The sequence below is a fragment of the Colias philodice genome, chromosome 28 (genome assembly GCF_061535455.1).
Source record: "Colias philodice isolate Cphi_HAF_F1 chromosome 28, ilColPhil1 Martin Lab GWU primary, whole genome shotgun sequence".
Taxonomy (NCBI): Eukaryota; Metazoa; Arthropoda; class Insecta; order Lepidoptera; family Pieridae; genus Colias; species Colias philodice.
This window is the reverse complement of record NC_143113.1, coordinates 4,953,481-4,980,518: the sequence shown is the minus strand read 5'-3', so window position 1 is coordinate 4,980,518 and position 27,038 is coordinate 4,953,481. Positions and strand designations below refer to the sequence as shown.

General features: G+C 32.5%; 1 protein-coding gene and 1 long non-coding RNA gene across 6 annotated transcripts in view; one reads left to right on the top strand and one right to left on the bottom strand.

Annotated features, from left to right (window-relative positions):
- Positions 1 to 759: 759 nt before the first annotated feature.
- Positions 760 to 27,038, bottom strand: LOC149476364 (serine proteinase stubble-like). 5 transcript variants are annotated; one of them, XM_089712248.1, is made up of 9 exons: positions 26,925 to 27,038; positions 19,631 to 20,067; positions 13,232 to 13,411; positions 7,364 to 7,633; positions 5,833 to 6,010; positions 4,849 to 5,041; positions 3,958 to 4,062; positions 2,974 to 3,081; positions 760 to 2,184 (listed from the first exon to the last, which is right to left on the bottom strand). In XM_089712248.1, the coding sequence occupies exons 2-9, from the start codon at positions 19,905 to 19,907 to the stop codon at positions 2,005 to 2,007; spliced, it is 1,491 nt and encodes a 496-aa protein (XP_089568374.1). In that variant the 5' UTR covers positions 19,908 to 20,067; positions 26,925 to 27,038; the 3' UTR covers positions 760 to 2,004. The 5 variants fall into 5 exon arrangements, with proteins under 5 accessions (XP_089568374.1, XP_089568378.1, XP_089568376.1 ...); XM_089712252.1 differs by lacking the exon at positions 7,364 to 7,633; XM_089712250.1 differs by lacking the exons at positions 760 to 2,184; positions 2,974 to 3,081 and adding an exon at positions 3,310 to 3,375.
- Positions 26,086 to 27,038, top strand: part of LOC149476356 (uncharacterized) — a 119,492-nt gene continuing 118,539 nt past the window's right edge. Inside the window, exon 1 of the long non-coding RNA XR_016317887.1 lies at positions 26,086 to 26,360. This is a non-coding gene — a long non-coding RNA (uncharacterized LOC149476356). The remainder of the gene's footprint in view (positions 26,361 to 27,038) is intronic.

Sequence of the window (27,038 nt, the reverse complement as noted above, 5' to 3'; positions counted from 1 at the left end):
GTAAATATGTTTTTGGAACGAACAAAAACAAAATTATATCAAACTAGTGGCCCGCCCCGCCTTCACCTGTGGTGCATAAAATATAACCTCAGGGATCACGTAATTACCTATATTTTTTATATTTTGTACCACGGTGAATTTTTTTGGAAAATATTAGGTAAGTATGTCAAATAAGTGCAGAATTTTCTTAGATTAGCGTGATGTGATTATACAATTTCTGATGTGGTAATTCATTATAATGGCTACTTACTGAAAATCAGTACTGCCATAGTGGCAGAATGTGGAGCTAAATGCATTAAAATTTAAAATTGGTTCAACGTTACACAAACAAATTTAACGTTATTTTTTGTCTATTTAATTGAATTGTTGAATATCATTCAGGTTCTATAAACCATATATGTATTATCACTCTGTTCAATACCACCAACATATGTCAATTTTGTAAAATATATCTGTTCTAATATTATAAAGCTGAAGAGTTTGTTTGAACGCGCTAATCTCGGGAACTACTGGTCCGATTTGAAAATTTGAAAACAAAATTCGGTGTTAGATAGCCCATTTATCGAGGAAGGCTATAGGCTATATTGTTGCTCCTGCTAGTATCACGCTGAGACTAACAGGAGCGGAGCAATGCGTTCGTATATTTGTATATACGAACAAACAAAAAAATATTCATGTTATTAGTGCAGATATAAATAGCGTAGATATGTGATCATTGTGATAGTATTGAAATAGTCTTTTCAAAATAAAACAACAGCATACAAAACCAAACATTTATTAAAAAAAATAAATAAAACACTAAAATAACTTATTCTAAATAATTTACCACATGGTAATATCCTAATTTAGGATTTTATTACTACTTAAATAACAACAATAAATTCATCTCTTTAAACAAATCTTTTATAAAAAAGAGATACGATAAAGTCGTAAATATATGAAATTCGTGTAATAGAACAAATGAAATAGACTACAGGCCTATGTTGAAAAAGTTATGGGTCATTTGAACCACCAGGTGACCTATCTAGAACGATATAAGAGCATAAAATAATAAGATTCAGCACTATGCCGTCACTTGTAAGCTGTCCAACTGAGTGTAGATGAGAATTCGAAAGTACAGGTAGAGATTTTTCCCCTTGTATCCATGATGTTTGTTCGGCGTTGCGGAATAATGGATTAAAAGCAGTATTGAAATAGTATGACACAGATGCCGTACAAAAATGATCGTCCAGTAAGTCGGAATTTATTTTTATTTTCCGACAATTGCCGGGGTAAATTTGGTATTTTGCCGGGTTAAATTTCTATGTAATAGCGTAATTTATATTTTATACTGCGAATAAATAAATCAGCCCTTTATTACAAGCTCTTTGTTAAAAATTCAACTTTGAGATCTTAAATATCTTTTTAATAAAAAAACAACTAAGTATATAATATAAAACGATTTAAAAAACAATCTCATCTCACTAGTTTAAATAATTGCAAAATTGAGTATTTATTTTGTTATCTATAAAATATTTATCATAAATTAATATTTTATTGGTATAATATTATTTACAAAAACAATATTTAAAATTTTCTAGTACCCACGAGTTTTGTTTCTTTGGGACTAGATGGCGTTGTTTTAAAAAATCACACTGTTCAAAAGATTATTGCTTATTTAATTATATCACATGAAATTCTAGCAATTTTTAATTTAATTCAATTTAACAATTATAATTGTTATCCAAGAGAGCTTTTTCTTAATTTTTAAATATTGGAAAGCATGAAAAAGAAATTCATTTTTCGATTTCCAAGTTATTATGTGTTTTCAATTTTACAATATCTTAAAAAGTATAATTTTTTCCCAAATCATTTACAAATTTCCATTTCCAAGTACACAATTTTCATACAAATCACATTTTTTTTCAAATCCAAGTCACGTACACAAAAAAAGTTCTATCATTTTTTCGTTTCCATCCATACAAAAAAATCTCGTATAAACAAGTATGTAATTTACATAAAAAATCACGTATTAACCAATTTATCTATCCAGGGAACGAATTTCTGTATATTAGTGTATACCCCGGGAAGGTGTTCCCTTCCACAGCCGATTCCCCAAGAGACCAACCCTATGAGGGTGCTTCGCCCTTCGAGTTTCATTGTTAGTGGGCCTCCGCTGTCCCCTTGACAGGAATCTCGGCCTCCCTGTGTAATAAATAAATAAATAAATAAATAAATATTTCAGGACAATTTTCACACATGATCTGATCCCATACTAAGCTTTCGCTTGTGTTATGGAAACCAGATGGCTGATAAACATACATATATAATTTTAAATTAAAACTTATTTAGATAATTAACACCCAGACACAGAGCAAACATCTATGTTCATCACACAAATATTTGCCCGGGTGGGAATTGAACCCACGACCTCTGGCTTGGAAGGCAGGGCCACTACCAACCAAGCCAACCGGCCAGTCAATAAAATTATTTTATAATATTAATATAATTTAAAATTTAATAATTTTAATGTATTAAAGCATTATTCTATAAGTATAAGTAGGATGATAAAATATTAGTAAAATAATATAAGTTTTTTACTAGAATAAGCAATACTGTTACTATGATAACTCATAACAAGAGAAGGCAGAGTTTTGCTTGATAAAATTATTATGATTTTTCCTTAAAAAAAATAACATTTATAAAGCATTTGAATAGTACAAAAATATCAAATTCACGAATGTTGTAAAACAAAAATTATTATTATTTAATATTAACTATTAAATAAAGTGAGTTATTTATACCCGCTCACAGGAAAACATAATATAGTCTGTACCAAGATACCAAGTATCAATATATGTACATATTTTAATAACCTTTTGGCAAATAAGTATAATTTCATTTTAATTTTTTTTATCACCCCTTATCTCCCTGGTCTTCAACTTGCTTAAAGTACAAAAATACCTTATTACTAAAAACAACAATAAAACTGACCTCTTTATACCCCGCACATAAGAAAACATCATGTATAGTTTCCCTCCGTCCGGCCGCGCGGAACCAACGCTGACATCGCTCGTTGGGAATCACTTCTACGTCAACCTCCTGTTGTAAAATTATTATTTTTAGTGGGCAATTGTGTATTTATTTAGTGGGTAAATGTGTATTTATTTAGTGGGTAAATGTGAATTTATTTAGTGGGTAAATGCGTATTTATTTAGTGGGTAAATGTGTATTTCTTTAGTGGGTAAATGCGTATTTATTTAGTGGGTAAATGTGAATTTATTTAGTGGGTAATTTGTATTTATTTAGTGGGTAAATTATTTTATTGAGTGGGAAACAATAATGTTATGAGTAACGCTGATATCGCTTGTTGGGAATCACTTCTACGTCTACATCCTGTTGTGAAATTATTATTTTTAGTGGGCAATTAGGCATTTATTTAGTGGGTAAATGTGTATTTATTTAGTGGGTAATTCGACATTTATTTAGTGGGTAAATGTGTATTTTTTAGTGGGAATTCGACATTTATTTAGTGGGTAATTGGGCATTTATTTAGTGGGTAAATGTGCATTTAGTGGGTAAATTATTGTTTATTTAGTGGGAAAAAATGATAATGAGTAAGAAGATGTATATATAGCACTCGATTGGAATCATTTCTACGTCTACCTCCTGTTTGATTATGTTATGACGATTCAAAAGTGCTTTTATAAGAAGTCCAATTAAATAAATATTTTTTTTAGTTTGAGTTTGTTATATTAATATCTGTATCGGTATTAGTATTGATACTCGAAGTATAAATGTGGAATCGGTGTCTGTATCCGTATCAATATCAGTATTTATACCTGTACCTGTATCTATATCTCTACCTGTATCTGTATTTACACCTGTATCTATATCTCTACCTGTATCAGTATTTATACCTTTATCTATAGTCTCTACCTGTATCTGTACCTATATCTACCTGTATCTGTATAATACCTGTAACACAGAAGGCACAGTGCTCTGCCCGTGCCGTGTTCGTCCCCAACCCGCGACGGTCGCCATCTTGCCCGCTAGTTTCATTTGCTTTTGTGGTAAACACACCTGGAAATGGGAAATGGGAAATTATTAACATTTTTTTTTCTAACTAGCGGTCCGCCCCGGCTTCGCCCGTGGTACATATTTCGCAATAAAAAGTAGCCTTTCTCAGGGTCTAAACTCTAAAGATTATTTGTGTCAAATTTCATCAAAATCGGTCCAGTAGTTTATGAGCCTATTCATTACAATCAAACAAAGTTTTCCTCTTTATAATATTAGTGTAGACTAGCGGTTCGCCCTGGCTTAGCCCGTGGTATATGTTTACGTTTTCTATCCATTAGAACCATCCTCGTACTTCAAGGAATATTATAAAAAAAGAATTAACGAAATCGGTTCTGCCGTTCTCGAGTTATGCGCTTACCAACACATTTGTCGATTTTGTTATTATATAGATTTATTTCCTGCGGGCTCATAGCTAATGTATTATTCTGATCACTGTAAAGTTTTATCCAAATTCGTAAAGTAATTTTTACGTGAAAGAGTAACCAACATACATTTCCGCATTTATAACATTAGTAGGATTCTATTGGTCTTATAAAATACACATATCTATCTTCTTTAAAATATTATTATACAATTGAATTCTAGTTTTAGGTAGTCATATGAGTTGTGAGTTTAGTTAACACAGTTGTGAGTTTTACTTGCCGGTAATATAATATGTTGCTTGAATACGCCTCTACCTAGCTGTTCCAATGCCACATCATTACAAATGACAAGACAAAGTTGCGAGTTCTTTGTGAGTTGGAGTTAAAGTTGCGGGTTTTTGGTAATATAATTGTGAGTTTTACTTACCGGTAATATATGTTGCTTGAAAACAACTCCTCTATCAAGCTGTACTAGTGCAACATCATTCCTAAAGTCCGCTGGTTCATACGACGGATGTACTTCCTTTCTTTGTACCGCGAATTCTTCATGCGAATATCTTTCGCCCGCGTCTCGGACGTCCCATTCGCCGAGACGGACTCGGAGTTGTGAGTTTGGAGTTCTGGAAATAGTATATTAATGAATTAAATAAGTTAATAGTTAAAAATGATGGATAATATAAGCAGGGGAGAGATAAATAATGTATTATAGTTAAAGTAAACGGCTAGAATAAGTAAAAATGAATTTGATGAGTAGAGCTAAACAAATGTTTTTTTAAGAATATTTACTGAATGGTTTTTTTTTAAGTAGAGTCCGATAAGGCCTCTTTCTCAAAAAAAAGGACTTCGATATTCAGTAAGCATGTCTCTGTATCTATTGTAACAAATTTGAATTACATTTCCGATTAACGCCTTTTTTATCATAATGCGTAAGGTAAATTCAAACTTTAAACTAATTAAAGTGATAATTATACCCATCTATCGAATATAAGATTAAACCAGACTTAACGCAGCCAGACCAATTAAAGTGGCTTAAACAATTTTCACTTACGTAGCAATACAATGAGTAGCTGTGATCACCCATCGATTGAGCTTCTTGCTTAGAAAACCAGACTTTATTAATGTAGCCAGACCAATTAAAGTGGCTTAAATATTAACTTACGTAGCAACACAATGAGCAGCTGTAATCACCCATCGATCAGATATTAGAGCACCTCCACACGCAAGCTTCTTGCTTAGAAAACCAGACTTGATTAACGAAACCAGACCGAATAAAGTGGCTTAAATAATATTCACTTACGTAGCAACACAATAAGCAGCTGTGATCGCCCATCGATTGAGCTTCTTGCTTAGAAAACCAGACTTTATTAACGCAACCAGACCAAATAAAGTGACTTAAATAATATTCACTTACGTAGCAACACAATGAGCAGCGGTAATCACCCATCGATCAGATATAAGGGCGCCTCCACACGCGAGCTTCTTGCTCAGAAAACCAGACTTTATTAACGCAGCCTGCCAAGGATGGGAGCCGAAGCCGGTAGAATGGCCGCCAACAATACGGTTGGATCGTGTGAAATGTTCTCCGCAACCTGAAGAATATAATAGATAATGTAGATTATAGAATGAGGTTAGTTGGTTCGATTGTTATATAATTTCACATCTTTTTTATATGTATGTCGTAATAATATAGGTATGTGTTATAGTTTATTTACTCTTTTGTTTACATATGTCGTGGAAAGATTGGCTGGAGAAAATTTGGCTTTGCAAATTAAATGACTGATTGATTAGGCTATTTGTTTACTACATATTATGTATTTTATCAGTTGTAGTTAAAATTTCTCAAACGTGGCCTACGACTATAAATAATAGTTTTGGTTGTATAGTCGTGTCTTGTTTAGTTTTAATATTTTATACTACTGATTTTCCAATAAAGTGTGTTCTATATTCATCTTTAGATATTTCAACGAAATTTGAAGGAATAGCATAGCCGTCTATTAATAACTCTACTCTATTGATAATCTGAGATATTACAGGAATTATTTATATCTATCTTTCTACATCACCTAACACCTAAATATTAACATACATTCAATACTCTACTATCTAAATCGATAACTAATCCGCAACCACATCAAGCAAAACAAATAAACACACAAACAAACAAAAGATCGTGTGTGCCGAGCACACGTGTCAGAAGTGAAACTTCTTTGGTAAGATTCAAAAATACCAAAATCGCCTTACTCCAGACATGATGTTATTGCCATGACGCGATCTTAGACGTGAAATTTTATTCTCAACGTGCCTAAAGAAGTTTCACTTCAACAAACAAACAAAAAGTGCAATAAAGCAAGTGCTATACAGGGTGCGTGATGATTATGATACGCAGTGCATTTTAAAGCGGTATAGATGTAGTAGTTCAACGATTTGGATAATGTACCTAAATAATTTAATAATAAGGTTGAAATTCATATAAATTGTTGGTCTAGTTGGGTAATATCATATTCTATTTTGTTGATATCAGTCTTTTCATCAAATAAAAGTGCAGTATACACTTTGGAAATCATGCAGTACATAATTTAGTTTTACTTCAGCAAAAGTCAGTAATTATTTGAATGAAGTTTTTGAAGAATCTACAAAAGAAAGACACATAGAGTACCTACATATTTAATTATAGTTCCTGTAGTTCATTTTTTGCTTGAAACCTATGAAAGACAAAGTTCTTTAACATCTTTATTTTTTTTTAAACCAACACAGAAAAAATGCATGCAGTTTTCTTAATATGGAATTGTTTTTTAATCATCTGCATTTTAAAATCTTACAGAAAAACTAAAGTAATACGTTTTTATTCAACATAATATAATCTACTCCTATATGAATCCTATTGCAGTATTTTTGAAGTCATCGTTGAACAACCACACCATGCAATGAACAAAACATCTCACCCGGATAACTCGGTCTATTAACACCGTGCACTGGCACATAATCATCATCACCATTATGGCCCAAGAACGGGTCCTGGTGGAACTCCGTAGTCTCATGGTACGAGGGTTTCACTTGGAAATAGTTCCAGTCCGGTTTTGGCCGGTTCGAGTCTGGTTCTGGCCGGTTCGAGTCTGGTTCTGGCCGGTTGTGCGCAGTGTATATGTAGACTGGGTCGAATTGATTTGTGTACGTGTCTTGTGGGAATGTGCCGATGATCTCTATAAGGTCACCTGGTTTGGAATTGTGTGCTGTTTAATTTATTTGGTATGTTAAGTCATAATAGTTATAATAGTCAGGGCAATGAGTTGGTTCCATTTGGTATGTTAAGTTTATAATAGTCAGGGCACTGAGTTGGTTCTGCTTGTGTCTCTGGTAATTGTAGTATTTTGATTTCAGTCTTATGGTTGTGAACTATACTTCATATTAAAAATAGTTTTTATACTAGGGATTATAAAGTTCTGTGCTACAGTAAAACCAAAACCAACTCAGTACCTACGTTTTGGTAGTTGGTTTTGGTTCTCCTAATGTGTCAATTCTATTCAAATATGTTTTGGATTCAGTCTTTTATGGCTCTGTCTATGTTTATATTATTATAATTTATCGATAATTTGTAACTATGATTGTATTTAAAATTGTATTCATTGGTATTATTAAGTTCTGTTGGTTCTGCTACTAGTTAGGTAACTGAGTTGGTTAAAATCGTATTCATCTATATTATAAAATTATTAATTTTCTAGGTTTTCAAATGTTCTACGTTTCATGCCTTATTTAAATAAATTGTGCAAATCACTGTACAGTACAGTATCTCAAGTTCTACTACTAAAACATACGTAAATTGAACACAATTTACATTTATAGCATTGTTAACTTAAACAGGACTATTACCGACTGTCAATCAGGTACTACCACAGACTAATAATAATATATGTACTACGTATACAACGTAGAGTGCGTTTCACGAAAGACTTCCCCTGCCGTTATGTTGGCATACCTGACTGTCAAAAACGAAAATATTTTTTTTTAATCAAAAATGACAGAGAAAATATTCTCATTTTTGATTTAAAAAAAAACTCTTTCGTGAAACGCACTCTACTACTATACGTTTTTTTTACTACGGCATACGGCTGTAGGTAACTATTTCACAATAGAGATGACCTCTACCATGTAACCCCACTATGTCAAATTATTTTAGTGTAAACAGGTGTAGAGCATACTTTCGTTGTTCTTAGTGCGTTCGAAAAGATTATATGCAATGTTATGATACTGAACAACACTGAATACGAGTTTTCGTTTACACTAAAATATCACGAAAGCATGCTCTTGCTCTAACTCTAGCTCTATGTTCGTTTGATAAATGCACCGTTCGACGTACTTTCACATAAATTACAAAGTCTAATGAATGAATGAATGAATGAATGAATGAATGAATGAATGAAGGAGAACTTTATTGTACACACCAAATTACAGACATTACATAAAATAGAATACACATAAATACACATAAATTACAAAGTCTCAAATTATATCATTGATTACATTTAGTTCCGTGCAATGATTGATTACGTACCTATATGTAATTATTACGTACTTACTTCCGTACTTATAAGTGGTATTTCCGCTTTAATTTACGATTTGAGTTCAAGAAATTACTAATTTTCCTTATAATGCTTTTAATGCACATTCTACTTCTAGATTACTTTATGTAGAACTAGGTTTCCGCCCGCGGCTTCGCCCGCGCAGTCAAAGAAAACCCCGCATAGTTCCCGTTCCCGTGGGATTTTCGGGATTGCGTCATTTTCCCGGGATAAAAAGTAGCCTATGTCCTTTCTCGGGTATCAAAATATCTCCATACCAAATTTCATGAAAATTGGTTCAGTAGTTTAGGCGTGATTGAGTAACAGACAGACAGACAGAGTTACTTTTGCATTTATAATATTAGTATGGATATTGGTACAAATCTATACGAACGATATAAAACTGAAGATTTTGTTTGCTTGAACGAGCTTATCTCAAGAACAATGGGTGCGTTTTAAAAATTATTTAACTGTTAGATCCATTTATCGAGGAAGGCTATAGGTATAGTTCATTTATCGAGGAAGGCTACAGGCTATATATCATCACGCTAAGACAAATAGGAGCGGAACAATGCGGGTAAAACTGCGGGGCACAGCTAGTATACTATATATAATTATCCTTATAATGCTTGTAGTTGCAAGTCTAGACTATAATTTTCTTGAGAACGTTTGTAGAATCTATATATAGAAAAGAAAGTCGTGTTAGTTACATCACATCTAACTTAAGAACGGTTGAACAGATTTTAATGATATTTGATAAGGAAAACTGTTAAATTTGTAAAGCTCACAGTTATATAATAATTTTATTGTGTTGTATAATTTGATGATTCAATTGCTCTGTGCAAGGTCTAATTGAATGCCTGATTATTCAGTTAAAATGTTCTGTAACTGTAATTACTGTCTTACATAATTTTTGTTATTGCATCAATGATTTTCTCATTGCTAAAAGAATATGCTAAAGGTTAGGAAGTTTTTGTAATAGCATAAATTTTTAAGAGCTTTAATTTCATTTAGTCAGGGGTCATTGTTATTAATTTATTAATTAAAATGATGTTCCAGCTCTTCTTAATCGGCCTATAAATAATAGTCATTTGCACTCTTATAAAATCGAAGCGTTTTTTTTGCATACCGGAGGATAGAAGTACTGAACAACCATTGTGATAATAAACAATATTAACTACAATAGTCTGTAACAATTTTAGTAGAATACTAGCTGTGCTTCGCGGTTTTACCCGCATTGCTCCACTTATATTAGTATTAGCGTGATGATATAGCCTATATCCTTCCTCAATAAATGGACGTTGTAATAATTTTCAAATCAGACCAGCAGATCTTGATATTTGCGTGTTCAAGCAAATAAACAAACAAACTAGTATAGATTAGAAAACTCTGCCTAATATACGCATAGGCAGAGTTTCGATCCAGACATATTTTTTTTACTTTATTTGTAAATAGTAAGTTAGACTAGTTGTTTAATATTTTAATCTTATCTTAATACTATTATAAAGGCGAAAGTTTGTATGGATGTATGGATGTATGGATGTTTGTTACTCTTTCACGTAAAAACTACTGAACCGATTACAATTAAATTTAGCACACATATAGAGGGTAACTTGGATTAACACATATGATAGGTTTTATCCCGGAAATCCCACGGGAACGGGAACTATGCGGGTTTTCCTTTGAAAACGCGAGCGAAGCCGCGGGCGGAAATCTAGTACCTCAATAATTATATATCATAGTCGAAAAAGGAGTAGGTGGGTTGCCTGAAGGTAAGCGCCACCGCTTATACACATTTGTAAATGCGTCCTATAACTTCTTCGCTTCGCAAATGGATAGCCAGCTTTATAAGGTAAAAGATAGAGAAAAGATTGATGAGAGAAAGGAAAGGGAAAGGTTAGGAAAAGGATACGAGTAATGCATGAATACGGGACTTAAGTGTACCAAAATTGCATTCACAATCGAGAAAATTACATACATCAGTCCAAAATAATGTAATTGTCTCAGACAAAGCGAATTTTGTATCGGACATGTAATTATTTGTAACTATTGTCTCAACGCTTGAACGGATATACTTTCTCTCGAATTTCACTTGATCTCCGCTTTTCACTTTCTTTACCATCACCATGTTAAAGCAGTATTAATTCCAGTGTGGAAAATTGACAGCTATATAGGTTTTATAGCGCCATCACTTTCCCACGCTGGATGTAATACTGCTTTAAGATGGTACCCCTAATTGCTCCTTATTTTGTTGTAAATAATGGTGATTTTGATTTGTTTGGATTTGAAAAAGTGCATTTTAGGGTTGGTAAGACATAACGATTAGGTAACATTATTAACGGTGCAATCTTGCTACTTTAATAAATGCGAAAGTTAGTGGATAGATTAACGTCATTACTAATTTCACCATTATCAGCTGATTTAATAATACGATAATATGTACACTGTTTTTACTCGGAAAAAATGCGGGTGTACCAACACTGGTCTCTCGGTAGATGGTATACAATTAAACGCTGTGTATTCTGATGTGTACATTTTTGTCGCCATTACTTGAGACACTTTTCAATGCGTGTTGAGAGATTTTATTGAACGCTACATACGTTTCTAATTTAAATAATCTTTTTGCGTATACTATCATTATCTGTATAGAAACAGCATTATTTTGCTCTTGTAGTCCAAGAATTTCTTTAGCACATCCACTACCACATTGATGTAGAACTATTTGCAAGTTTAAAATTTATTTTAGTATCCCAAATATTGTTATCCATTGTTATTATTTACGGTTACGATACACAAATGTTAGAAGCAACGACGTGTTCATTAAAATGAGGATTAAAAAATTACTTTATTGCTATTAATACAGAGTGCATTTTACAAATGCTTATTAGTCACAACTCACAACATAATATCTTAGTAAAATTAGTACTAACTGCAGTACAATTATACCTATAATACTACTTATATCATTTTTTCCGAAAATTTGGACATAAAGTTATTTGATAAATACTTTTACGTAAAATATACTAGGTAAGCTAATTTCGCCTAAATTAATAAACAGATTGTTTCTACAAAAAAAGTAATATAGATTTTTAAATACTAAATATTGCAATTACTTATATAGTGAAATAAACGACTTTTTTTAACATCATTAAAAATATCTAAATTCGTAATCAAACAAAAGATCCTATATACTATATACTAATTACTAACATAATTTATCGAACCAAGTATAAAAAACATTACTATTGGTCTAGATCCGAATATAGGTCGACCTTCACCGGCGTGATAATAAAATGAGCCCAAATATAATAAATTTATTAAAAAATGTATTAAAAATGGGTTTGCTGGAAAAGTCCTAGACAGGACATTTTTATTAATTAATTGCAGTACTTATCAAGATAATAAAAAAAATTATAATAGACTTGAAGTATGAAACCTACAGAATGTGCAGTCATAGGGTTTTCTAATATTTACCTGCCCCCCTAGACAAGTGGCTTTCTATTAGCGTAAAGTTCAATAGAATAGATTATGAATGTATGAGATTGACGTTTGAATACGACGACGACGACGATTGATTACGTCAATCTCATACATTCATAATCTTTTCATAAACTTTACGCTAATAGAAAGCCACTTGTCTAGGGGGGCTGGACAAACTGCTAGGTTGGCACTTAGCAGGTATAAACAGGCATGTCCGTACCGTTTACTTTCACTTGATGAGATGATAGAAAAAAAATATATCAGCATGAGCGCTGTTTTATAACAAAATTGTTTATTGTCTCAACACTGCATAATTAAAAAAAAATAAAAAGATTTTTTTAATAGTTAACTAAAAATATCCTGTCCAGGATTTTTTCAGCAAACCCATCTTTAATAGATTTTTTAATCGACTACTTTTATTATAAAATTGGTCTCTTTCTATTATCACGCCGGTGAAGGTCGACCTATGTTCGGATCTTCTACTATATAAAAACGTATATTATTTTGATTAAAGATTAAATTTTTTCCTAAATATATAAACAAAACAATTATTTATATATTAAAAAAACAAGTTTTAAATCATGAAATTATAATAAGAAAAGTAACTCATGAAATATTGTGACCGATCCTTATTAAGTGTACCTACCAATATTGTATTAAATCTGTCCGTAAAGTCGAAATCGAGTCTAAAGGAGTAGCTTACAAACATACAGGTGAAGCCAATCGAGTCTAAAACAGTAGCTTACATACAAACATACAGCTAAACATACTCACTGGCATTATGTACAACCGGCGCGATCTCCGTGGGCTTCTCCGTCGTGTCCCGGTCAACACAGCACGCCCATATCATCCCCCCAGAGCACAGGTCCAAAGGCTTCCCCCCTGCGAGCACGCACGATATGCTCAGACCGCAAGAATACCGAGCACCACGGTATCGACAGGTCTGGGGTATCACTGAAAATGTATAATAAAATAATATATAAAATAATATTTATAAATGCCAAAACTGTGTGAAGAACACGCATTACACGCATTGCTCCACTCCTGTAGATCTTAGCGTGTCGATATAGCGAGGCGATAAAACCAAAACTAAAAGTAATTACACAAAATGCTTTGACAAAACCATCGCAAATGTTTTAATATAATTGTTTATGAAAAAAAAAATCATAATAATATTATGTATTACCAATTACCATGTCTCGTAGCCTTCTCGTAGCAATCGTTAGAGTGTGAAGATACTAGTGATTTTTTTTTTATCGAGTCTATTTTATTATTTCATGTTTTTAATCAAACAGAATCCTGCATAAATATTAAATACATAACTAATAGGAAGAAGAGGAAGTGATAAAATTATAAATCTATACTAATATTTTAAAGCTGAAGAGTTTGTTTGTTTGTTTGAACGCGCTAATCTCAGGAACTACTGGTCCGATTTGAAAAATTATTTCGTTGTCAGATAGCCCATTTATCGACGAAGGCTATAGGCTATATCACAGACATGGGCTATATATATAGACGCTTAGACCAACAGAAGCGGAGCCACGCGGGTGAAACCGCGGAGCACAGCTAGTATTCTACTAAAAGTGTTACAGACACATAAAAAGCTACCAACATAATATTGTTTATTATCACAATGGTTGTTCAGTACTTCTAGCCTCCGATATCAGAAAAGCGCTTCAATTTTATGAGTGTGCAAATGATTATTATTTACTCAATGCAAGTACCTATTTCTCTTTTTTTATAATAGTTAATTATTAAACAGTTAATTTTACAGCGGTCGTTAAAATAAGCTAATAAAACAAGGAATATACGAGTAACTTTGTATTATAAGGTTCAATAAAGACTATTTATATCAGAGATTATTTATAGTACATATAATAACTATACGGTATACCTAGTATGTACTATAAATATAGTACATAGTATGTATATATAGTATGTACTATAAATAATCGTCCGTACGTAATAATTAATTTACAATAAAGTTAAAACCATGTTTTTATACCAACATAAATTCAAAAGAATTATTGTGTGCGTTCCTCACACTTTTGTATTTTAACATTATTCAATATTTCTCTATGTCAATATTTTGTAAAAATAATTATACCACAGAAAATTGTCTCTTCCAGATCCGAAGAAAAATATCATCAGTTAAAGGAAAATTTTAAAAAGGTACTATGGGGTTTTGACCGCCTCCTTGGTACAGTGGTTAACGCGTGAGCGTAGAACCGAGGGGTCCTGGGTTCGATTCCCGGTGGAGACGAAGAAAAAAAAAATGTCTCGGTCTGGCAGGACACAGAAGGCTGATCACCTACTTGTCCCTAAAGAAAATCGATCAGTGAAACAGATGTATGAATAATGCATCTGCCCCTTACCCCACTACGGGGACACGGGACTTCACTTCTTTTTTCACACTATGGGGTTTTGTTACCCATAAAAAATGTAAAATGAAAGAACCTTGTAGATTAAACTTTTAATCACTCTTTCACTGTTACAATAATATGTTAATACTATACAATGGTCAATGTTTCACCACAATGAGTTCAGCACATACAGATTAACACGAGACTTAATGAATTGTGTCTTGGTATTAACTGCCTATCACAAGAGAAAATTAACGGTCGAATCTATTTGAAATACGGTCAAGTGCGTTCCGTTTCGGAACGCCACGGATAATAAAATATAGATAACAAAAGTGGCAACGCCACAGTATCTTACAGTCTTCCAGTACTTATAACACAATTTACGTAGACGTCGTAATTCGTAGACCGTAGTTGTAACGTCGAGGCTTCGAGCTCAATGATAAGAAAAACATCTGATTAAAAACTATCCGTTTTCCCAGAGTCTGCCTATTTATATTACACTAGCGGTCCGCCCCGGCTTCGCCCATGGTACATATTTACGTTTTCTTGTAGATATTGATCCATTCTATAATACCGTAGAACATTTTTTTGTTCTATCTTCAATAGATTCCGCAGCGCACGCGATTTTTTACACATTGCGTTACATTATTCCATTTTTAAGGATCTCTAATTTTTTTGAAAATGCAATATAGCCTATATTGCTCAGTGAAGATGCAGCTTTCTAATGGTGAAAGAATTTTTGAAATCGGTCCAGTAGTTTATGCGTGAAAACCATACATACATACATACATACATAATTACAAACCTTTCCTCTTTATAATATTAGTATAGATTATATCTCTCTCCATAATACACGGATACCCGGTCCTTTGGAAGGCTTACGTGGGGACACAGGTCCAACATGCAGAGGCCCTTTAGAGAATTTTGTGGGACAATGGGACAGGACATTATTATTATTATTTTAGACCGCATAAGTTGATGTATGTTTATTGCAGTAACAGTTTGGAAATATATGGTGTATGTGTATGTAAACTTTTAATCTTAATATATATAAATCTCGTGTCACAATGTTTGTCCTCAATGGACTCCTAAACCACTTAACCGATTATAATAAAATTCGCACACCATGTGCAGTTCGATCCAACTTGAGAGATAGCATAGTTTTTATGAAAAAAAACGTAAACATGTAGGTACCACGGGCGAAGCTGGGGCGAATCGCTAGTATATTATATGTTTGAATGTCTAATTGCATTATTACATGATAACATTTTATTAATATCAAATCTGAATATATCTTAACTGCAAACGACTGAATATAATAGTTGTATACATATATTATTTTATATGCAACTAGCTGCTTCGCGCGGTTTCACCCCCGTGGCTCCACCCCTGTTGGTCGTAGCGTGATGATATATAGCCTATAACCTTCCTCGATAAATGAGCTATCTAACACCGAAATAATTTTTCAAATCGGACCAGTAGTTCCCGAGATTAGCGCGTTCAAACAAACAAACAAACAAACTCTTTAGCTTTATAATATTAGTATAGATTTTGATACCTTAACGAATTCAAATTTTTAAACACTAAACTAATAATTCAACTATTTGTTTTAGGATGAAGAAAAAAAAAAGAGTTTTTTATGAGTATTCATTGTACCAAAGTAAAAAAAGAAAGTAGTATTGTGGTGATAAATTTAAATATAATTTCGTTTATCGTTATATCAACTTCTATATATAATTAGGTATATAGGTTGTACTTGTATTATTTTGTTTTTAACATAATATTATTATAAGAAATTACACGTGAGGCCGGGTTAAATATTAGTTTGAATTAGGGATGTAACGATACCGATACCGATACCGATATATCGGTATCGCCGATAATAAATCAACCGATACCGATATTTTTTTATTAAATTCTTTCTTTTTCTTTTATGTTTTTGCATTGTATTCATTCATATTGTTTTATTTCTGTTTCTGTAATAGTGTTAAGGAAGAGCGGAACCTCCTGACACAAGCATTTTATTTGCTTACTAGGAGTGTTCCAATCACAAATTTGTTTATGTAAAGGAAAGAAAGAAATAATTTTGAATTTTTTTAATTTTTAACGTGATAACGTTTTTAAAATCGTATTAGTCGGGTGACATGTTCATAAACTTGTGTCACACCAAAACCTCACGAGCGCGATCGGAGGTATAACGAGAGAGAGACGGACCGATCTCCCGTTTCATCTCGAGCGCTGCCACTGCATTATGTTATCACGTAAACATCTCGATCGTAAACCTACTTTACAAACAACCAATTTTTTTGATATCAAATAATTCAAAAACCCGCGCCCCATGAACGATGCGGGAGGCCGCCCGCGCGTGCGCACTTTGTTTTCTGAAAAAACTCTACCAATAGTAAACTTTTATTAGGTACTGATTGTATGTGTATTACTTAAAGTTTAACTGACTTCGTAAAATAATAATACTAAAATAAATGGTTTTGTTGTTTATTGATTTGGCATTTTTATTTAAAAGAATACGATTAACAGTTGTCTCTGTTAAATGTTGGTAACTTTTTATGCATAATTCACTATTTATTTTTCTACCAAGCCATCGATATCGGTATCGGTATCGGTATCGCCGATACATTACTACAAATATCGGTATCGGTATCGTATCGGCAAAATCATGTATCGTTACATCCCTAGTTTGAATGTAATAAGAATGTACTGCGATTCTACACAGCTACCTAATTGATGTAGATAGTTGATAACAAATCGCAGCAAGTGAACGACTATAAGCTAAGTGAGGGTAGTTGGGTCGAACGTCGTATAAACAACGTCCGAGCCCCTAGGCACGATTCGTACGAATTGCCGTATTATTATAGTACAAGTGGCTTTCTATTAGCGTAAAGTTCAATAGAATAGAATATGAATGTATGAGATTGACGTAAGCAATCGTCGTCGTCGTCGTAATCAAACGTCAATCTCATACATTCATAATCTATTCTATTGAACTTTACGCTAATAGAAAGCCACTTGTCTAGGGGGGCTGTTCATCCACTAAAATATTAAATCAAAAGTTACGTCTAACATTATTATAAAAAGGTACATTCGATGCAAGAATAGACATCAACGCATCACCTAACCATAATTTCTACGATATTTATAACCCATAGGTACATCTAACAACAGTGATTATCATCAAATCGCGTGTTCGATGTAGCGATAGTAAGAGTGATGCAGTGAAAATGATATATTGGTGTTGAGGTTGTTCACCGTTCATCGCGTGGTGTGTTGTGGTATGAAATTGTAATGTTTATTTGTTTACTTATAGGCCAATTGATTATCAGCTCACAAATGTTTACATTGACGAGGCTTTAAATTTGATTGTAATAAAATATTAATGAATAAATCGCGGTTAAAAACCGTTAAAAGTCTATCTGCATGAAAAACTTGTTGAAAAAAATTTCATTCGTGACCTTTTGACCTTTATAATTATTTCACGGCGCGCTATCAATGTTGATTTTTCACATCTTGATACGACGCCGATAAAAGGGTTGTTATGGTTGTATACAAAAATTCAGCTCACAAGCTATTTTTCCGCATAAATCTTATAAATGGCTAGACTAAATGACTTATCAGTTCGTAACAAAAATTAAGAAATGCATAAAAATATTACATTCTTTGAGCATTTAGTCAAAATTGTATTAAAACATTTTTTTAGATAACCTACCAAATATACATATTATGAAACTCTTCAGCTTTATAATATTAGTATAGATTAACAAGTAGGTACTTCAATTAATAAAGAACAAATGAGGGTCTTCTTGAAATCCGTTGTATTATCTAATATCCACAAAATTTCGTAAACATTTCGTATATTTTTCCATAACGACAATTTAAACACATTGCAGAACCTTTTGTTTGATATGGCGAAATCATTTTGCAAGATTAATTTTAAACAAAGGATAGAAAAGTTAATCTTTAATTTCCCGCCTTTTTCGCGTCAACATCACTACATAGTACTTACCTACAAAACAAAGTTGCTTTCTCTGTCCCTATATCCCTATGTATGCATCTTTAAAACTACGCAACAAATTTTGATACGTTTTTTTTAATAGATAGAGTGATTCAAGAGGAAGGTTTTAGTATATAATTTATTAGGTTTTAGCATGGTTTTAGACAAAACGCGCGAAAAGCGTAATTTTATAAGCAAGTCCGTTAACAAAACATACACAACAAATTTCGTAATCTACCAGCTACATTAGAAAGTGTTTGAGAATCAATAACGATGACTAATCAAATATAACAGTTGAATAACATTATTTTTATATTAGGAAGTCAGTTAGATATGTAATACATTTTTATAAAGTTAAGTAAGTACCTAATGATGAAAATTTGTTATTATGAATTTTCATCAGGAAAATGCACGAAAATGTATGCAGGAGATTTGCATTTAAAAGCAATTTCCATGAAAATGGAAAATAGATTCAATATTTTGTTACTTATATTAATTATTAATAAACACATTGTACTTAAATAAAATATATTCAAAGTATTACGTACAATATGTTTATTCTAATAACAACATATCTGCAAAATTTATTTAATTCTATGATATAGCATCAGATTATGTAAGCTTTAGGCGTTATTTCTTGTGTTATTATTAAATTACCGTTACATTGAAATACTGCTTCAAAATGTGACATTAAATAATTTGTAATTATATAAAGAGCTTAACTTAGCTTGTATAACTTTAATTTCGGATAACCAATAACATAAAAGTTCGTATGTAAAACTTAAGTAATTATAAAATACTCACTTTTCCCCAACAAATCCATAATAGATTCGTCTTCCTGTGACGAACTGTATCCACCATACGATCCCTTCCGCCTGCCCAATGCGTCCAACATTAAAATATCTTTCTCTGGACCATTATTCGGCCTTCGCCTATCCGACGCCTCCAAACTGTCATCCATTGTGAAAACGTCATTATCAGAATCCGAACAACCCGCCAAATGCACAAGCGCGAAAAAAAATAAAAACATTCTTCTACGAATTTTGAAATTTTGAATTCGCGCGCTCCGGTTTACGCACATTTCACTCTGACACAATTTTGCACATAGCAACACTGACGTCCTCACGCGTTCGCGCCAAAATCGGAAGTAACGTCTGTATAACTTCACTTTCGTTTCATTTTCTCTGTTACGTGTTGTTTTATTTATTCTATGCTAATGCGTTACGCAATTTATTCATTATCTGTGGATTGGATTGTATGTAATTATGACATATCACATTTTTAAGATTTATTAAGATTTCGCGTGTTCTTGACATTCTAATGTGTAAGTTTGTTTGGTTTGTTTTATCTGTTTTAATTTTTTTTAACTACCATTATTTTAATGTGTGTTTAGGAATTCGACTTTCGAATTTTTTGTGATTTGAATTTTTGGTTTTATTATCGTTGATATAATTTTATATTTCAAGTAATATTATTTTGTTTTCAGTTTTTTAATAATCATAATAAAGAACATTTAAATACTGTATTATGAAACCGTTTTAAACATTATATTATATGCATTATGCATAACCTAGTTCCCACAAAAATTATAAATGCGAAAGTAATTGTGAATGTGTGTGAAGATGATTTTTGCTGTTCGCAAAAACTACTGATTTGGCTTAAATATAATTTGCAGATAGATTGTGACCTAGAATAAGATAAGTACGATTTTTGCTTTAAGTATATTTTTATTTTATTATTTAACCTGGTATGGCTATTTAATAGTATAGTATAGACTAGCTGTGCCCCGCGGTTTTACCCGCATTGTTCCGCTCGTGTTGGTCTAAGCGGGATGATATTATTATATTATTATTATAATGCCTATAGCCTTCATCGATAAATGGGCTTTCTAACACCGAAAGAATTTTTCGGACGAGTAGTGCCTGAGATTAGCGCGTTCAAACAAATACTTAAGCAAATTCTTTAGCTTTAAAATATTAGCACAGTATTACAATATCTATATTAGTCATCGAGATATAGATTTCCCGTAAGTGTGTAATTTATTTAGTATAAAGAGATAAGTTAGAATAGAATAGAAAACACTTTATTGTACAATGCACACAAAAACAACATTTACAGAAACGATAGGTAACTTAAAATAAATGTATAATTTGGCGGCCTTATCGCCTAAAAGCGATTTCTTCCAGTAAGTTATTAGTTATTACCTACATTATTTGTTGTTAGCCTAATTGAAAAATATACATCATTATTTTAATTTATTTTTACTCCTTAGAAAAATGTTAAACATAAAGTATATTTTTTTGTAGGACAAAAGTTGAATGTTCGTGAATCGAACAGTGTGCAAAAAATTGAGCAATATAGACATCCGCATATAAATTATATCATCACTTCTCTAATTGGCGAAGAAACATCATTGTGAAATAAGCATATAAAGAAGCAGTTACATCTACCACAGATAATATAATACTACTAGCGGTCCGCCCCGGCTTCGCCCGTGGTACCTACATGTTTAAACTATCCTATCTCTCAACATTCAAGTTGGATCGAACTGCACATGGTGTGCGAATTTTATTATAATCGGTCCATTGAGGACAAACATTGTGACACGAGATTTATATATATTAAGATTAAGATTAAAATTATAATGAGTGTATCCATACTAATATTATAAATGCGAAAGTAACTCTGTCTGTCTGTCTGTTACTCAATCACGCCTAAACTACTGAACCAATTTTCATGAAATTTGGTATGGAGATATTTCGATACCCGAGAAAGGACATAGGCTACTTTTTATCCCGGGAAAATGACGCAATCCCGGAAATCCCACGGGAACGGGAACTATGCGGGTTTTTCTTTGACGGCGCGGGCGAAGCCGCGGGCGGAAACCTAGTTACAATATAAATAAGTGCTTTTCCCTTTACTCGATAGCACTTTCTTTCAAAACGTGTACATTAAGAACCATAAGGTTGCCAGGTTAATAGCCATAATATTACATAACACGGATTAAACAATCTCGATCTCATATAACTTCGATAAAGTATCAAATCCTCTTGGTCTCGCTCCAAACTTTCTCGTGACTTTCGAAACGATTTCAAAACTGTAAGGACGTAAACACCTTAATTATGTCAAGTTAAAGTCGACCTTACTGCTGTGTGTATAGATTTCTAAATTGTAAATAAGATTTAGTGATGATTATCATTTAAATATAAAGTAAAATGGTCTAAAGGGCGTGGAAATAGAATTTAATTTGCCATGAAAGTGTCACGGAAGCGGCTTTCTTAGGTTAATGATTAGGACCGGCTAGTCACCGATGGCATTCCAGTCTAAAAATATATGGATATTTATCTAACATTTCTAGTTTTCAATAAGGGTTAATTACTTGAGCTACAATTTTATCAAATAGTAATATTTTGTTACGGCACTTGGTGAAGGTAAAAAGTAAATAGTAAATACGATGAATAAGGAAAAAAAAATGTTGTGTGGTTTTATGAAACCACGGTAAAAGTGAAACTGTTCGAAGTTCGAACGGTTCCGAACACTGCTTTGTGTAGCGCATGTCGCGTAACGGTCGTACACGCGACATGCGCTACACAGACCAAAAAGTTTGAGACGATGTAATAAAAGTTTAACTTTAAAAATAATGCCCTTTATCCTAAAAGTCGAATTTCCTAGGTAATATGTTACATTAGGCCGCCTGTCCATCTGCAAGAAAACTTGCGTCAGAAATGTCCGACATTCTGTCTGACAGTAGCTTGCAAGATTCCGCGTTTCCACCTGCAAGTAGACTTGCAAGCTGCTGTCAGACAGACTGTCGGACATTTCTTGCGCAAGTTTTCTTGCAGATGGAAAGGCGGCCTTATTTACTATATAAATTGATCAGTTCAACTATTTTGTGTATTCTAAGCATTTTGAACATCAAAAAAAAGGATCCAAAATCTAATAGCAATAATTATCCAACCATCCTAAAAATTCAATTACTTATTCAAGAAAATCAGTGTTGTAAAAATAACCTCAAAATTGATGGTCATTGTGACCTTATAAGTCAAAAATTAAATAAAATAACTTTTTATGCAATCCATTCATAATAACCTAAGCTTTAACCACGACCTATCCAGGTTAAAAATAAATTACCAGTATATGTATTACATTATCTGTGGCATTACATAATGCAATTTAAAAAGAAAGCGCTGACGTCACCAGCGGAACGCTGCTCTTCGCGCGAACAGCTTTCATTTGCGCGCGAACGTAATGCCATTGTAATTTGAGATTAGAATGACATTGATTGCTTCTTTTTCGGAGATTCTGAGTTGCCATGTTTAAAATTTTTGTATGAATAAGGAAAATTTGACGGTTTTGACTGAAATCGGGTTATAAATACGGCTGTAATTTATTTGTTTTATAAATTTCTTTTGTATTTATAATTAGATAGTTATTGTTTAAATTTCTGGAATACAGTTAAAATTTATAGAGTTGTAGCCTAACTATATAAAAAAGAATTGATTTTCTTTAAAATAAACTGAATGTTGTTTAAAATTGTGGTCAAATGTAAAAGTTTCAAAAGCTTACTAGCCAGCTAATATAAAAATGATTTAATATAAAAACTAATATTATGCATCCACGCTGCGCGCATAGCGTCATTTTTAAAGTGAAACTTTTATTACATCGTCTCAAACTTTTTGGTCTGTGTAGCGCATGTCGCGTGACGGTCGACTGCCGACTGCCGAGTAGGTATAAAGCAGTCTGCAGTGTTCGGAACCGTACAATACGATAATTTTGTGCCAAAGTTTCACTTTTACCGTGGTTTCATAAAACCACACAACATTTTTTTTTCTTAACCCTTATTAAAACGCTTCAATTATTGTTAAATACTTTTTAAAATCATGGTCACTCTACTAAGATGTAACTTAATTGTTCAACTCGTTATGATTTAACAACTTAATTACAATCTTAATGACATCTGATAACGTAATCACTAATCGTAAGTGTGGAGACAGTAAAAAAGTCCAACGTATTTTTTAACGTAGTCATAAATATATAAATATATTATTACTAGCGGTCCGCCCCGGCTTCGCCCGTGGTACATATTTACGTTTTGCTCTACATAAGAACCATCCTCGTACTTCAAGGAATATAATAAAAAAAATGTTGTGTGGTTTTATGAAACCACGGTAAAAGTGAAACTGTTCGAACGGTTCCGAACGCTGCTTTGTGTAGCGCATGTCGCGTGACGGTCGGCTGCCGAGTAGGTATACCTCCTCGGCAGCCGTGATACACGCGACATGCGCTACACAGACCAAAAAGTTTGAGACGATGTAATAAAAGTTTCACTTTAAAAAGAATTATCGAAATCGGTTTAGCCGTTCACACGTGATGCCGTGACAACGCGAAACGGGTGCAAATTTTAAATTGAAAATTATTGAATCTCAAAATAGACCTAAAAGAAATCAAAATACTTCAACCGGTCAATAATTTCATAAACACATATTTCCAAAGAATGCCCAAAAATGTCATACGTTCCAACCTTGACGAACCTAAATATAGGTACTCGTTCTTCGTAGATAGTAATTACTTTCATAAAACCCACGAAAACGCTATTAAATCGTGCATGTCTTGTCATACTAACAAAATAACTGAAGTATGAATACACGACATTTTAAAATGGTGAACGTTTAACCTACTTCCGCGAAAATCGCATTCTTAATACTGACATTGAGGAAAGTATCATCACTACATAGTATAAAACAAAGTCGTTTCCTCTGTCCCTATGTATGCTTAAATCTTTAAAACTACGCAGCGGATATTGATGCGTTTTTTTTTATAGATAGAGTGATTCAAGAGGATGGTTTTAGTACATATATAATTTGTTATGTTTTAAACAAAGCGGGCGAAGCCGCAAGTTACCCGGAAAGCTCCAAGTTAGCTTCTATATGTGTGCTAAATTTCATTGTAATCGGTTCAGTAGTATTTGCGTGAAAGAGCAAACAATCATACACATACATCCATCCTCACAAACTTTAGAATTTATAATATTAATAGGATAGGATAGAATTACAAAGTACTTCTTAAGATTATCCTACAAATTCTTCATAACATTAGAATAGATAAGACTAGAAACTAGAAAGAGATACCCGACCACGTTTCAACTATTAACACAAACATTTACCAAAAACTCAAAATGAAGAACGTCACGACTATATTTCAGGTCAAAACATTATCTGACGAAACAGAGCGAGTCGAGAATAATAAACTGTCGTAAGATAAGATTTGCGGATGCGAACACAATAGAAATATAGAAGTGAAACAAAATTGTATGTTATGTAGCTTCACCCCTGTTCCATGTCTCAAAACAGTATTTTTACATGGAAAAATGACAGCGCTATATAACACTAGCTGTGCTCCGCGGTTTTACTCGCATTGCTCCGCTCCTGTTAGTCTTAGCGTGATGATATATAAATAACATTGTAATACTGTGATATATAGCCTTCCTCGATAAAAGGGCTATCTAACACCGAAATAATTTTTCAAATCGGACCAGTATTCCTGAGATTAGCGCGTTCAAACAAACAAACTCTTCAGCTTTATAAAGCGTATACTATATTATAATATTAGTATAGATGTCTCAGTCATCTGTTTGAATCTGCTATTTGATTGAATGGCTAGCGCATTCATTGAATGACGACAATTAACGACTAAAGGAAAACTTGTACAGTTGTTGAACGTTCAACGATTTGACTGATCGTAATTAGTATAGTCGTAATTGGTTTGGTTAAGGGGGTGGGTTAGGTTAAGTTCGTTGTATTTTTAACTACACGGAAATAGGAGCCCGCGAAGCAAACATGAGTTCAAAATTAGGCGTGATATAAACAATTTGATGTTTTTCTTTGTATAATTTATTGAAAGTTTCTATAGAATAGAAGAAACAAAAGAAAATTGTACTAGAATATAAAAATAAGCGCTTGAGCACTTGAAATCATGGATAAAGATTGTTACTGTGTTATAATATCATGTTCGTTAACTTAGACAATTTTTAATCTAAGCTAAGATCTGCTAATTTCCATTTATGTATCTCTAAAATCGTTCTTAGGTTATATCATGATCAAGCGAAATAACGGCTAATTTAGATTTATATACAGGGTGTCCCACTATCGGTATACTAAGCACGGGATTTATAGTTTTGCATACACTGATCACGTAAAAAATTATTAAACAACAAAATTACGCCAAAAAATTTTTGCTAAATTTTTCCCTAACATCCATGTTTTCTTCTCTAACTTCGCGCAGCCAGCATATACCGCTTCGCTAATGTGAGCATTTTGTCTATGAAAACATAATTTTAAACGATAGCTCACGTGCGGGTGGCAAAGATAGGCGGGTTGCTTGTTAGGAGTGTACACAAAGAGTTTTAAGAATTCATCTATTTGAAAAAAAAATGTGTCTGGGTTTTTTTTAAGTATTTTTTACGTAGGTACTCAGCGTATGCAAAACTATAACCTCCTTTGAGTTTAGTATACCAACGGTGGGATACCCTCTATATGTACCTATAGCTATATTATAAATTAATTAATTACATTTGAAATTATAATGATAAACATTATACATGCTATATGCACGCAAACTTTCAGTGACATCCGTTCTGTAGACTGTAGTTCCTGTGTGAAACAGCAAACATCTTCACATACATTTAAAATATTATAGTAGAATATTTAGTTTAATTATGATAATAGTTTTTACGATTTTTATATACGCATTTTGTAAATTGATGTAATGTAATAACAAAGTATATTATTTATTAATAATTTAATAATTATATTAACTAACTAAATATTATGTTTTAAAATATACCTACTGTTTTTATTCTTATAATATTTTAATCATTCTGGTTACGTTTATTTTTATAATTATAGATTAGATATCCGAATATACTTTGATACAGGTTTAATTTCAATGTATAAACCTTATAAAATATTTTATACTTATTATTTAAAGAATAATTTATTTTTTAAATGAGAATTATTGACTTTAATTTAATTTCGATATGTGTTTTATTTAATAATCTCATCAAATCGTTTTTCATTCAAATTTTATTCTTTTGACTTACCGCCAAATCACTTAAATATTTTATTATTTATTTTTTTTATATAGCAACTTTATATTTTACGCGTGCTATTTTAAATAGCAACACCGCGACACTGTCGCGTCTCACCTACGAGAC